General features: G+C 48.7%; 1 protein-coding gene across 10 annotated transcripts in view; it reads right to left on the reverse strand.

Moving 5' to 3' along the window:
- Positions 1–388: 388 nt before the first annotated feature.
- Positions 389–14,656, reverse strand: part of NFASC (neurofascin) — a 54,951-nt gene continuing 40,683 nt past the window's right edge. For 7 of the 10 annotated variants that reach the window (XM_072844563.1, XM_072844566.1, XM_072844568.1 and 4 more), the window contains 3 exons: positions 7,123–7,254; positions 6,473–6,542; positions 389–620 (listed from right to left, as the gene is read on the reverse strand). In XM_072844563.1, coding sequence (XP_072700664.1) covers positions 389–620; positions 6,473–6,542; positions 7,123–7,254 — 434 coding nt within the window. Of the gene's footprint in view, positions 621–2,887; positions 2,900–6,472; positions 6,543–7,122; positions 7,255–12,210; positions 12,367–14,351; positions 14,469–14,656 lie in introns of all 10 variants that reach the window. The other 3 variants (XM_072844564.1, XM_072844561.1, XM_072844562.1) reach the window with 2 other exon arrangements.

The following is a 14,656-nucleotide window of genomic DNA, read 5'->3' on the forward strand; positions in this document are numbered from 1 at the left end:
TGGGTGGCCGAGCCCATCGTGGCCCCTGCCGGGCTGGCTCTGGGCGCTGGGGCCAGCCCCGAAGCTGGGGTGCAGCTCGAGCATCCCCCTCCTCCTCCAGCCCCTCTGGCTCAGCCCAGATTTCAGCTACAGCTACAACCCATCCGTGCCCCGGGAGTCTTTGCCGTTTGCTTGTTTGCTAAGGATAAGATGGCATCGGCAGCCACCTGGTCTGCCTGTTTGCTTGGATTTTTTCTTTTTTTTTTTTCTTTTTTTTTCTTTTTTTGTTTTTGTCATTGTTGGTTGGTTTCATTCACGCGTTTCTGTTGGAGGTAGTGGCGGCGGGGCTGTTGTTTAACCCCCATCCACTACAAACACCTCGGGCTGTTTGTGGTTTCAGTGCATTGCGCTATGCCAACGAGTAGATAGCATTGACTGGGGAGGTGGCTTCCGAGCTCTCGTTGCCTTCGGTCTCCTCTTTGTCCTTCTTCACTGTGTACTGGCCGATAAAGGAGCCATCCTCGTTAAACTGCCCTTCGCCCCCCTCTCCATAGTCCACCAAGCTATCGTCACTCTCCTGCTGCTTTATCGTGCCGTCCAAGGAGGTCTGGCTGTTTGGCAGGGGTTTGTTGTCTTCATCGCTGGGTAGCAGAAGACAGACAGACACAGTAAGAATTGAGAATGGGGCTTACAACCTTTACCCAAGGTCTGGATATTCACAAATAAATCCAGTGTGCAAATATATTGACCAGAGACCGCAAACGCGGGGTGCTCTGACTGCAGACAGCAAGCCATGATGTGTCTGACACGTACGTGAAGGTGGGGGACAGCCTCTGCGTAGGAGGCCCACAGCTGCCTGTGCAATTGGTGCTGTGGTTGGTATTTCTGCAAGCCCAACCTTCATGCTTTTTCTTTTTAGAAAGCAATTTTGGTTTTGACCTATATTACATATGATGCTTAGATCAGTCCAACTGGATGTACATTATAAATATCCTTTCCTTGTCATTGCTTATATTCTTTCTTTCTCGTAGCATTTTTAGCCAACCTTGGTGTAACCTGGTTTGTTTCCAGGTTTCCTTGCAAAAAAACCACACTCGGCTGTTCAGATAGCTACATGCAATGGGGAGCACTCTCAAAGCACTGCGAGGGGGCATGTATAGGATGCCAAGTTCTGTGCAGCTTCCAAAACTCATGGGAATTTACCTTTCCAAGCTTATTTCTGAGCATCTAAGCTTGTTTGCTCAATTCTTTATCCTTTTTGCTTTTTCACTAGAAAGATTAAGCCGGGTCACTGAAAAATAAATAGTCTGACCCACAGGAAAAAAAAAACCCCTTTAAAGAAACCCTTTTAACAAAAAAACAGGGAAAAGCTGTTTTCTCTCTGGAGGGAAAGGGCTGGTATCTCATAAATACAGATAACATTGGTGGAGGATGAGAGTGGATTGCTATATATAAAAATTAATTTTCATATCAACTAGTCCTTAGTTCATGTTTGATCTTATGTCCAGCATGCAAATTCTGTGATATTCCTAAAGGAATTGCATATGTACCTTAAACATTTGTCCTCCCACCTCATTCCTGTCTTTTTATTGTTGTTGTTTTAGCTTGGGACTCATCAGACTCGCTCCCCAGCACGGCATTCTACTCCCTTCCTTTATTTTTCTTCAAATCGGTAAAAATATGGGGCTTTGATTGCAGCCCTTGATAGCTGGCGTCCGCACAAAGGTGTTTGCCTCCCACGAAGGCACAAGAAACGCTTTGCTTGGGCCAGGGAGCAAAACGCTCTTCAGCTGGGGAAGGCATTAAATCTCTCTCATGCCATTTAATTAATGGCATCAGCTCCCTACAGTGGGAGAGGAATTTGGTATCCCACAGTACAACACGCAGCTTTCTAACGTGTTTCCTTATATCAGCACTTTGTGAATTAAGCAATAATACAAAACCAATATTTGAGGCCTTGTGTTAACTTGGCATCACAATAAAAAATAACTTGTTAGCTTTGAAAGCAGCTTCTTTCTGGGGGGAGGAGGAAGAGAATTCAGTCTGCAAGCAGGACTGCCTGTTAGAAAGCCCAATAAATGCCAAGTAGAGAGTGGCAAAACCCAGATCCCTTTAATTTGCAATATCCTTTCCCAAGGTTCGGGGTTCAGTTAAAGCTGAATCTAGAGCCAGATTTTCCCTAATGGGGGGGGGGGGGGTTGCAGCACCAAACACCCCGGCAGTGCATTTCCCGAACCTGCCCCTTGGTTTTACCTCTCTCCAGTACTATTTATCCTGTTAGTGCATTAGGAGGGCGAAGCAGATATTCATCAGCGTCTTGATGCAATATAACCCTGTTAAAATGGATTTCTGTGGGGTTTGCTGATGTGTGCATTAGAGAACCAGAGCACCCAGATGAAAACCATTTGGGAAACGTTGTCCTGAGTTGCATAAATCATTGAGAAGAGGGGGAGGCTTGAGCCGGAGGGAGGGTTTTCAGGACTGAGACAAAGAGTGGGCAGATTGGTTAGGATCTAGCGTTTTTTTGCTTGTGTCCCTTGCCACCATCCCCTGGGTGTCTGGCATCAGGGCACTGAATGCACCGAGGGCATCGGCCCCAGGTCCAACCCTTGGCTGGTCCCGCTACACCAGGAGGGATCAGCTGCTTGGGGGTGGGGGGCCTGGCTGGCGCTCGGGGGTGCCCCCAGCCCACAGAGCATTTCCAAGCAAGATGCAACTCGCCGGACATGGGGGTACCCCCAATGCCAGCGGGAGTTAGAGGGGTCTTGTTTAATGTGTTAGGTGGAGGCAGGTACATGGGAATAGGGAGGGGAAGGTATAGTTTCAGCTATAAAGAAATAAATAGCTAGAAGGAAGGAAAATAAAAAAAAGCTAAATGTGCCGGACTTCTGGCAGCACGTGGTCCTACCTTTCAAGAGACCTTCATGGTCCATGTGGATAGACCAGGTGAAAAGGAGAAGAAAGAATGGGAATAAAACAGAGAGAAGCAGAAAGAGCCTGATCAGAGAGAGATATGATGAGGTCTGCATTTACAGGGGCAGTGCTAAAAACCAAAAAGAAACGTCTGCATTCCTCATGGAGCTAATTGCCTCGTTATACCAAATGGAGCCAGTATAATTGTTCAGAGCTGGATGAGCCTCATTGGCTTCCCCGAGAAAGCTAATACAGAGCAGCGGTGGATGGCGCAGGTGGGAAGCGGGCTGTTCGCCGTCAGGCTGTTCAGAAGGGGCTTGTGGTTGAAGTCCATTAGCGAGCGGCTGTAGGGACCAGCGGTCGCTGCTGGGGACCGACATGCAGCAGGACAAGGGCCAAGTCAACGGGTCGCTCTGTTTGCCCTCCAGCCTTCTGCTGGGTTTCCATGATATAGTCACGCACCAGTATCATGTTATCTATTGACAAGGCTACACCTCCCCAGGCTGCTTCGCCAGACCTCTCCTCCCCTCACTAGGCTCGGAGGACGGCTCTGTGTCCTCCTGTCTTGATGTCTGCTGAGATGGCCCATTCGGGGCAAGCTGGCACTGCCTGCAGTGTGTAACATGTGCCACAGGACGCTATCCTGAATCGGAACGGGAACCCAGAAGCTAAAACCACTCAACTTTCCCTTCCCAGCGGCCAAGGTTTCCAGCCGACCCCCACGTGCAGCTTAAACATTTGGTATAATGAGGCACAGTCACTGGCACAGAACATTGTCCAAGGATAATGGTCTCCTGCTTTGAAAATAAGCTTCTCAGCTTAGCCTCTGCTCAGGAAAACCATTATTCTGTTAGTAGAACAGAAAGATGTGACAGTATCTCTTAATTATAGGCTGCAGAGATTTGAAAGTTGCATGCACAGGGCATTAAGGACGTGAGATATGATGAGAGCATATCAGACATGCTATGTGGAGGTGGGGAGGGAAACCAATGAAGAACTCACGTCAGCTCAATTCCTGTCCTTGCTTGAAATACTAATTGCTACCCTCCTTGAGCCTAACATCGCAATCATTTTGAATCTTAATCAGCCATCAGTGTTTCATATCAATCCTTCAGGTTCACCTTCCTTTCTGCCTCCTTGAGGGAAGCCTCCTATTACTTCTCCCAGGAAACCTGTTGTTCCTGAGAAGGAGGGGGCAAAGTTTATGGGTTGTTGGGGTTTTTTTGTTGTTGTTCTTGTGTGCTTGGGTTGTTTTTCCCCATCTAGTCCATGGGACAGTGTGATTGAAAACGCGGGAGCATCTTGGAGCTTGGTTGTTGCCCTTCTACTGAGCTCTGCCTTTAGCTTGCAAACTTTTGGGAATGGGGCTGTCAATAAAAGTTTGAGCTTCAGCTAAGCAGAAGCTGCTGTGTAGTAGGATGAAGGATTTACCCCATTCCTTCCCATTGCCTGGAAGGCAATGCCCCTTGGATGGCGCTTGGGCAGTAAATTCAGCATTGCTGACTGCCGCAATGCTGCCAGCCATGCCAAGAGCTTGGTTTTCCTTCTATGCAAGGCAAGTGGTCCCTGGCAATGCAATTGCCTTAGGAGCGATGGGGGTGAGGAGGTCTTGACTGCAACCACCTCAACGGACTCTTGAGAAGCAGATCTCTGAAATCAGTGCGTACTGCCAGAAGCTCGGCTGTGGAGACCTTGTCTGAGATCCAGGTGATGGAGCGGAGCCTGTAGGGTTCTGTGTGGGTAGCTCCTGGCTGATGAGATGTTTCAGGCTTGCTGCACGGTATTTATACCATCCCACAAATTTGGGAACCAAGAGGATCCCTGTTGTGACTCAGAGCATTAAGGGGCCTTGTTTTGGTCAAAGTATGGACACTAGCTGTGTAGTATGCAGTTGTGTTTATGGCTTGTATCTGTACAAGGAGCACTGCCTACACTTGTAAAATCATGCTTGGGAAGAGATGTGTTTGATCCGGGGCAAAGCCTGCAACAGGACCAGGCTGAGCTAATTTCTTCTCTGCTGTTCTCTGTGTCCTGGCCAGGAATCTGAAGGGAACATCCCCAGACTGCGATTTGTATGTGGACTTAATGTAATTGCTCCGGTGTGGCTTGCCACCACTAGAAGTGATAACCAGGTTTCACAGGGAATTGAGGAAGGCGTTGCCCCCGGGTGTTGTTTAGGGCAAGAAAGAATGGCGACCTTTGCCTACAACATGCCGCTTATTCTGGTTCCTGCTGGGGCTGTGTTTGTGTTCTGTATCGTGCTATCAGAAGACTGGGGAGCTTTGGGCTTACGACAGCCTTTAGAGAAAAAGAGTTGCTACTGAAATAGAGTTACCATGCTACTAACAATATAAATGTGATCGTATTGAGGGCTGCAGTTGTTCTACTTCCATTTATGTATTGTGTGCAGGCAGATATATTCATTTTGCTTCCTCTAAAGTCTTTGGCGGAACACGTGTGTCTTGTTACATTCCTTACTGAATCATAAATAAATTCTTCCTATCTTTTCTACCTCAATTTGTAATGCTAGGAGTATTGGTAATGACATGGGGTTTAATTAACCCCCGTTTTGAAGTCAGGAGAAAAATTCCTGCTAGCCTAATTGGGCTTTGGATCCAGCTCAGACGGAAAGGTGCATTTTAATTCTTGAAAGAAAAGCAAAGCCCACTGTAGGCGCTCAAAGGGCAAGCTGGGTGCGCTGTAAAACATCCCCGTCATCTGTCAAGTGTGGGCAATCCAAGGAGACCCGACACCGTTACCTGCTCCTGCTCGGCAACCATTAACAGCAGCAGAGCTGTGAATGCTGCGTTGCACGTGAGCAGGCTTGGGAGAGCGCTTGCCCCTTTCTGAAATACCCTGGGATTTTTGCTGGAGTGAAAATAGGTGCTGCTGCTCTTCAAAGGATGCCATTTTGTGTGAAAGCAGCTGAGCAGAGGTGGGGGGGAAATCAGAGTGGTTTTGGCTGTGCTGCAGCCCTCAAAGAGTGTTTCTGTAGGGTTTGCCTGGGGACCTTGCAGAAAAGCCTCGATTGGAATGCAGGCAGACCCCCAAATCAGTACTCTTGCATGCCTTCAGGGCTGATCCAAACATAACTTTGGGCATTTCTCCCCTGGATACTCTCTTATGGGTAGGAGAGGGGCTGAGCTACAGGGTGATATACCTGAAATATCCTCAGGCTGCCTCAGGGTTTCATTTTTTAATTTTTTTTTAATGTTAGGAGTGTCATTAAGGTTGATCTGCACCTGGCGAGAGCTGTGCCCTGGGTAGCTGATGCCAGAGTCCCAGCTCTCTGCCTGGACTGATCCTCCCAGGCTGAGACAGGGAAAGGAGGAGACCTTAGCAGCATCCTCCCAGCCTGGTTACTCTTCCAGGGTTTTAAGCAGGAAATGTTTCCTTTGGTAGAGGACTTGCAGAGGGAAGGAGGCAGGAGGAGGAAGGTGGGAGGAATAATTTAAGAGGCTGTGTCGCACCGCGGTGCAGCGGTTACGTGGAGGGGTAGCGTGGTGAGGTCTGTGATGGCTGGGAGTGGGGCTGATGGGGAGACGTGGTCGCGTGGGTACTCATGCCAATGGACGCATACCTGTAGTCGAACGACCCATCTTCTACGTTCTTGTCTTCAGGATTTAGATGCTCATCTTTATTGTCTCGTACTGTAAACAAGCACATCCCCAACATTCTTGTTAAAAAGCAATACAGAAGATAAAAGCTTTACGAGATGGTAACAGCAGCTGGCGTTGAGGCTGTCTTTGTGAAATCCCTGCGGGGTGAAGTACAGCTTTTCATTGACTCGGTAAAAAAACCCCCAGCTGGGAGGGCTCGCAAAGGGTGCTGCTGCGGTGGCACCAGGGCACAGGCACTCCAGATAGCAAGAGAGGATGTATTAATTGGTGAATTTTCTTAAGCCTTATCTTTGCTTTGCAAAAATTTAATGAGATTTTTGCCTGAAAAGATCTTTGTCTAGATGAGGACGAGCAAATTTGCAGAGTAGAGGTTGGGTCATGCATAGCAGGAGTGTCCAGCTCTGCAGCCTAAAGCCTGCGCAGCACAGAGCCCTCACCCGACCTTTAATTAACTGAAATGCTTCCCGCTAATAATAGTGTTCCCACTACAGAGAAAGAAAAGCCCTTGTAATCACAAGCATCTATCTGAGAGCAATACAATTTGATTAGCCCCAGCAGCCTGGAGATGTTTAAACCATGAGCACAAACGATTGCCATGCAACGCTCTTACCTGGATATTTCCCGCCTCTGCTCCTCTTAATGAAGCAGACGATCAACAGAATAAGGACCAGGAGAGCTATGGCACACATCAGCCCGATGAACCAGCCCTGCGTTGCGATGTCCACATGATTCTTGGTATAAGCTGGGAAGAAAATGGAAAGAAAGAAAAGCTATAAGGGACAGACCAGAAGCACAGAGGGAAACAGATGAATAGTAAGACACAGTCCGCCGGCTTAGAAATGATCTTTAGCGCTTTTGTGTGTCTATGTGTGTATCGACCAGGTTATCTGAGACTGTAGCACAGGCATCTGTGGCGCTTTTTTTTTTTCTTTTGTGGTGGTAGGTCAACTCAACATTTTAGCAGGAGCTACAAACAGCGAAGGGTCACAACATAAAGTAAAACCTAGCATAGACCAGCGAGAAAGGTGCATTGCAAATAATGGCAAAAGAAGCTGGGTAACAGATCTGATCTTTCATTTACTGTGTCTGAAAACCACCCTGGAAGCAAGAAGGTCTGAAAGAAACGTGCCCAAGCAGATCCAGTCCCTGGTGTCCAGGGGGGCTGAGCAGCACCGCTGGACCCAGAGGGTTGCTGAGATTCGAAGGGCTCACAAGCAGCCTCGAGCTGGGAGAAACCCGAATCCTGCAGGGCAGCCTTGCCCGAGCTGCAGAGGCGATGGGCAGCGGCTCTGCTGCCACCGCTGCTGAGGTCCTGCTGCCTTTGGGTGGCCTTGGGGGGGGGTCTCCAGGGCTGCAAGGGGGGGGGGACTTGTGGAAGCCCACCAAGACTTGGCCAATGCACGAGAGGGGACGCAGCAGTGGGAACAGCTCTTCGAGGAATGATGGCTGGGTCCCAGATAGTTGAGACGTGGTCCGATAGCACTGGAGAGTCTTTTCTCCTGGGGCAAACTCTTTTATGCCACTGCTTCCAGCACCCTCACAAGACTATTGAATGTTAATATGATTAATACCAAGCAAGGAGGTGTCTTGTTCCCCAAAGAACGCTTCGGCTCCTAACTGCTGTGTCCTCCCTCACGTACTCTGCCTTCTTGTTTGCAGCTCCCATACATGGTCAGACAGACAAATCTGTGTCCTATAAATAGCAACAAGCTGCCATTTTCTGGCTCTCATTGACATGCACTTCATATTCAGCAAGACAGAGCAGAGGAGAAAATAACCTTCAGCGCAGCAGGGGGGCTAAATTTAACCAGACTGCAGTGCAAACAGAGAGAGGTATTCCTGGCAGGAATACGGGAGATCTGAGTTGGATGAGATTGAATTGGGATTTAGCGGGGGTTTGCCTGAAATGGGCAGGACGGCGCAGTGAGCATCCTTTTTGGTGCCCGTGTGACAAAAACCAAGATGGTGCTTACAAAGAAAGCATAAAAGATAGCCCTCTGTTAATGTGTGCTGAATGAAAGGCTCATGTAAAAGAGACAACAACTTTAAAAGTGGGTTGAGTTGACAAACTTTCCTAACCCACCCCACTTTAGGGCTGTAAGCGCGTACTTATTCCATCAAAATTGAACCCAAGAGAAGAGGTGCTTTCCTTAGGATGGAATCTAAGCCACGTTGTCAGTAGCTAAGTGCAGCCCAGCTGTGATGAGGAAATTCACAGATAAAAGAGGAGAACGACGAGAAAGAGTACCATTTGATAAAGAAATTATGTCGGACCCTGAACGCTGTATGTTTGTGAGCAGCACCGAGCTCCGGGGGAAGCCGGGGGAAGCCACTGCCTAATGGTGCCTTGGCTCCCTTTGCTGCTTTTCCCTCTCACGCTGCCACATTTAATATTTACCTTTAGTATAACCTGAGCTACCTAGCCCTTGAAGATGCACTTTTTATAAAGGAGACAATGAGATTATAACAGAGTGGAGCTGAGAACTGGATTCAATTAGCTGAGTGCTTGGGGAGGAAAGGGGAAGGAAGCTTTACTGGAGAGCTTTGAAATGGAAGAAGATTGTATCAGCAGTCCTGATGGGATGGGATTTCTACAGAAACCAATGCTAAGGGAGAAATAAGGGGGTCTTCAAAGTACGAAATGCCAAAGCAGCCTGAGAGGTGGGTTTCATGCCACCCATGTGGATTGGGGCTGAGTTTTACAGGGAGGGAGGATTTTGAGTACCAAGTCACCAGGGGATCTTGCAGTAGGATTGTGGCAGTGCCTATCGCCAAGGTAGAGGTATAATTGCCATCCTTCCCAAAAAAGCAACAGATGACGACAAAATTATAGTCACAGCAATCTTGTATTTAGAGTAAACGAGTGACTGTCATTGCAGCATTCAGAAAGAGAAGATTAAGTACATGGCTGTCAGAGAGGATGTTTTGATTGGCTTTAATGTAAGGCCAACGTCAAAGGGAAATAGTGGAAAGCAGCTGTGTAATCGAACAGGTATTGATTTGAAATGCAACTGCAGTGACTTTTTTTTTTTTAAATTAATTATAATTTTGTGGCAGAGAACATGTTACCTAACAGTCACAGTTTATATGCCAATAGAGAAGCTGTGTTGCACCGACGGAAGATCAGCAAAATTTTTGTCTTTCTTTGTAAAGCAGACCGTTGGGTATGTAAAGTCTCACTAGCTCCAACCTTGCATGATCCTCTTCCCAGTGTTTGTACAGGCTGAGGAATTTTATTTTGTTTTATTTTTTTAAATTTAGAAGACCTCTTTGTATTAAGCTATGTTTGTAGTTTCAAAGTGTCCTTTACTACTGGAAGGAACTCTGTTGGGTTATTGAGCTGTCTGTTAATCAGAAGCAAAGTCAGAGGGCAGTGTCCTGCAGCCACAGTGCAGGCAGACTACTTCTTATTTATCTCCCCTCAAACTGAAGAAACCCTTAGAATAGCTATTTGCAAAACATTAAAACACAAAACCCACAAAAAACCCAAACAGTGCTTTTTTGTCAAAAGCATTCCTGATGGCATATGATTGTCAGCGGGGGCTGAACGCTCGTGTCAGCAGTATCCAGCCAGCAAAGAAATGGACCCGCAGCATTTCTGCGTGCGGGGACGGCGATAGCTCTGTGCATCCCACCGTGCCAGGGCTCGGGTCACCAACCAGCCTCTGTCACAGGGACAAAGGTGGCCCCATCCTTTAGTCTCAATGACAACATCAGTAGGAACCCCTCAATTACAGAAAATAGATATGCCGAGACTGCCGGCATCAAGCAGCCAAGGATATTGCTTTCTTTTCTCTTTCTTTCTAATGATTTCTGCCCCTTGGTGTCTGTTGTGCAGGGGGCTGCCCCCTCTCCCCCCAGATCCCAAAGTGGGTGAAAGCAGGCGAGAAAAGAAAAGAGACGGGTCCGGATTGGGAAATAGTTAGGAATAGTTGGGAAATAGCGTCCAGAAAGGCACACTGCATGGTATGGGTGGGGGCTGTCGAGCTGGTGGTGATTTCTGGGGAGGGTCCAGAAGCAGAAACAAAATTCGGGATGCAACATTGCAGCTGGAGCTGTCCTGGAGAGAGACTGAGCACCCTCTGAGTTGAAAAATCAGCTCTTTTATTTGTCTAGGGTCAGAATCGGCCTCTGCAATGTAGGAACAGGCTGGGAGCCCAGGGAGTCGAACCCTGCAGACGGTTTGCGTGTCTGCGAGCCGAGTCCTGCCAAAGCAAAGCTGTGAAAACTCCCGAGGCAAGGCAGCCGCGCCGTGTGGCACGTACAGCAGCAGAGCGATGGGGGAAAAACCCCGGTGAAAATAAATGCATTCTGAAAACAGGGCTCTGTGCAAAGCCGCGCATGTTCCAGGGGCTGCTGTGCCCTGGATTTGACCACATCACAGGGTGATGGAGCGGTTTGGGGAGGCACGTCAGACCTCAGCGCGGGGCAGAGGCAGGGCAGAGCCAAGGTCAGCGCTCGCTGGTTATTTCTCAGTGTTGGGCAGCATTAGACGCGCAGAATTACCAGCGGTTGCCATCTGTCCCTGCGTTGTCTTAGCACGTCAGAGAATTACTTGGCGGCGATATGGCTTGCCAAATTTTTGGACACCAAATAAGATGTGCGTAGGGGGTGTGGGGAGAGCTGCTGCTCCCCACCTTCCCCTGCAGCACTCCTTTGCTGCGAATTACATTTTCCTTTTGCACTTCTCAGCAAAGAGACTGTTAAGTGCTTGAGCTTTCCATTACGCGGCTGGATCTGAGCAAAAATAATTTTAGTTCTTTGAAAATCACAGCCTCTACCTACTACATCTGTCGGTGTGGGCTGCTCCAGTGTTGCTTGCTCCTTGGTTTTTCAGCTAAGTGTTTAGACCCGCGCTTTGACAGGCGTTGTGCACAGATTCCTACGGCAAAACCCCCGGGTGAATACAAAGGAAGTTACGGCTGTTTTGATTTACTGAAACTCATCGAGTGTGAACGGTGAAGTTTTATAAATGCATAAAGCCCGATTCAGTGCCTGTGGAAGTCAATAAGGGTATTTCTCTGGCATTTGGTGGGCAGTGTAGGAAGCCCATAATTAGAAAGCTGTAAAAATCACTCGGGTGCTAAACCTGGAAAATTGCTTGTGCAATTAAATGCGGAGTTGCCAGAGGAAACATACCTGGAGGCTGAAAAGCACTATGTGTGTGCCACACACGACTCTGACCGAGGTCTTCTGCAAACACCATGTGCCACCTCCTCCCAGTCCTGCCCCTCGCCTGCATCCCATCACCACTATCTCTCGCCTGCCCCTCTGCTCCCATAACCGTGCGTAACCTGGAGCCGGACGTGTGCGCGCTCTCCGGGACCAAAGCAACCGCCACGAGTAGCAACACGCGTGTGAAAGTGCAAACACAGAGTGGCAGGGCTTCAAGCAGAGCCGCATGACATCATGAGCGTGTTCTCTACCCTCCTTAAAGACCCCTTCCTTCAAAGGGACCCCCGTCCCCTCCTGGGGGTCTCCTTCTCCGTGCAATGTGGAGCAACCTCCCGGCGATGCTGGGGGTGGCTCTTTAATAAGGGCAGAGATGGGGGGCGGGGGGGCCGCCGGGGGGGAGATGAGGGTTGTTCCATGCAATGGTGGTCAAACCACCTCCCGCCACCACGCGAATGACGTCGGCGGTGATGGATGTGACACGGCTCGGAAACGCACCCCGCGGCGGGGCTGAAGCCCGTCTCACCTGAGCTGGTGGTAAAGGTTATGTACGAGTGTTCGCTGGGGCTAGACCATATGGGGAACACCCACAGCTTGTACATCATTCCCGGCGTCAGATTCGCCAGCTGCACAGAGGAAGGGGTCTGAGCTTTAACAGGGATAGATTTCTCTGTCTTGTTACCTGAGAAACAGAAACCGCACATCAAACCCAGCCGCAGGAGGCTCGGAGAGATTACCGTGTTGACACTGCAGGCAACGCATTACGCTGTCCCTAGCCGCCGAGCAGAAATAATACAGCTTGATGGTCAAGGAGCTATTAACGGCTTTGTGATTATTACTCACTGAGAACAGAAGAAAATCAGTGATGCAGGAATATGGTTTGGGTTTTGCTGCATCCCTGCTTGCCATACTGGAAAAAATACTGGTAGCTATTCAGATCTCTCCCTGCTTTTAAGACCCGGTAGGTCCTTTATCTGCCCAGCCTCAGGTCTGGATATTTGGGTGTTTACTGCAAAAGGTCTGGAATTTGCCTGGTCCCGCTCAGCTGGGTGAAAGTGCTACAGGACTCAGTAAAGGAGCCAATTCTTGTGCTTTTGGGAGCGTTGTCTGTGCACTAGTTTTGCTGGTAGATGAAGGAGGCTTTGCGTGAGCTGGATGTTGCATTAAACGTGCTGGAAGACTGCTCGCCCCAGCTGGCAGATTGCTGCTTTTAGGGGCGAGAGGGGTCCAGCCCTTCAGCTCAAGGAGAGGCGCTTGTGGGCTGATTGCTCCCAGGCTCTGTCCAGGGATGACCTGTTCTTTGTGCTATGCCGGGAATCATTTGCTGATGAGCTTAATGCTGAGCATTAAACCGTTGAATTCTAATAAAGCCTGCAGTGGGGCTTTGATTTATGGCTCTGGAGGTGTGCACCTCCCAGTTCAGCAGTGCTGCGGGGAAGGAGAAATGTGGCTTTGAGGCTAAAAGCATGCTGCTTGCTTCAAACGCCACCAGGAAGGGAGGAGAGCCGTGGCTGTTCGGGAAGGGCTGAAATCTCCGAGATTTCCTCCCTCTCAGCCAGGTCCTGGTGAGGGTATCCCAAGGCATCGCTGCTGCTGCAGCCCGTCTCGAGCACAGACTCGGCACGTGGGCTCTGGAAGGGCATCACCTGCGCTTTGCGCTTCCCCGGTCATGGGGAAAAACCCGGGCGGGTGGTTTGGGAGCTGGGATGCTTGGCATTTAGGGCTTGGAAAGCTGATGTGTATCCTGAATTATGGAAACCAGTTCAGAAGGGGGAAGGCTGAGCACAGCCCGGCCCGCGCTGCCTAACGAAGCCCCGCAGGCTGCGGAGCGAGACCAGGCACTGGCTGCGTGTTAGAAATTGTTTCAAGGAGAAAGGAAGGTCATCTCTTAAGCAATGTTGTAAATGACCAAAAGTGGTTTGTTGTTAATGATTACGCCTAGTTGGTTTATTTTAAATGCCGATATAAGACCAGCATACCAGATGATGTGAGGGCTGAAATGGCTGGGAAATAAAGTGAGAGATAAGCAGTAGTCATCACTGCCTATCTATAAAAAAACCCGAAAACCAACCAACCAACAACATGTAAACATCTTTTCTAAACAAGTACTAAAACCAGAGATACTGGCTTGGAGTTTCCAGACTAAGTACGTAGCCTTACAATTTTAAGAGACAACGATATCCGATACAACAGGAGGTTTGGGATCATAGATGATTCTGCCAACTCCAGGTTCAGGAAGCCCATCTTCAAAGGCATTTAAAACTGCTTTCCAATTTATGTAGGTTTCATTCGTTTTCTCTCAAAGTTTTGTCCCCTTTCATATATATCTCTCTCTATATATTTAAGGCTCTTTACGTTGTGGCCCCGTACAGCCCAGCTCAATGAACAGTTCACAAACGAACAGCTTTGCTCATCTATGTTTCACAAACGTCTCGCGACAGTCAGTGCAAGGAGGGGGAATCCCTTGTGAATCGCCAGGATAGCTCTGGTGCGCTCTAAACAGCCATGACCGTGACCTGCCTTTTCCTCTCCCATCCTCCACGTGGCCATAGAGCATCATTCCGCACACAGTAATTAACACCGAGTAATAGGTTGCAACCATGGGAGCTGGCAGGATCTCTAATGGCATCACCACCCTATAGAGTCCCCACGCGATCTGATGCTTACTGGTGATATACTTAACCACAAAGTCAGTTCCTGCAGAGTAATTGTGGCTCCAGGTGATGTTTGCCCAGTTACTATTAGCCATAGCTCTTATGTCCCATATGGACGATCCATTGGTGGCTGGTGGACAGGTTAGAACAGGAGTTAGTATTTTGGATTAAACACGAATGAGACCTCATTTAGCATCTGGTGTTGGTAAAACCTTACAAAATCATTCCTGAAGTTAATGCTTTGATCTTAACCTACGAGCATCCCTAAGGATGTATTTGCTCCGTTCAAGGTCCTTAATTTTAAACTTTTGGGGGAAG

This window comes from Ciconia boyciana, chromosome 23, assembly GCF_034638445.1.
Source record: "Ciconia boyciana chromosome 23, ASM3463844v1, whole genome shotgun sequence".
NCBI classification, from domain to species: Eukaryota; Metazoa; Chordata; class Aves; order Ciconiiformes; family Ciconiidae; genus Ciconia; species Ciconia boyciana.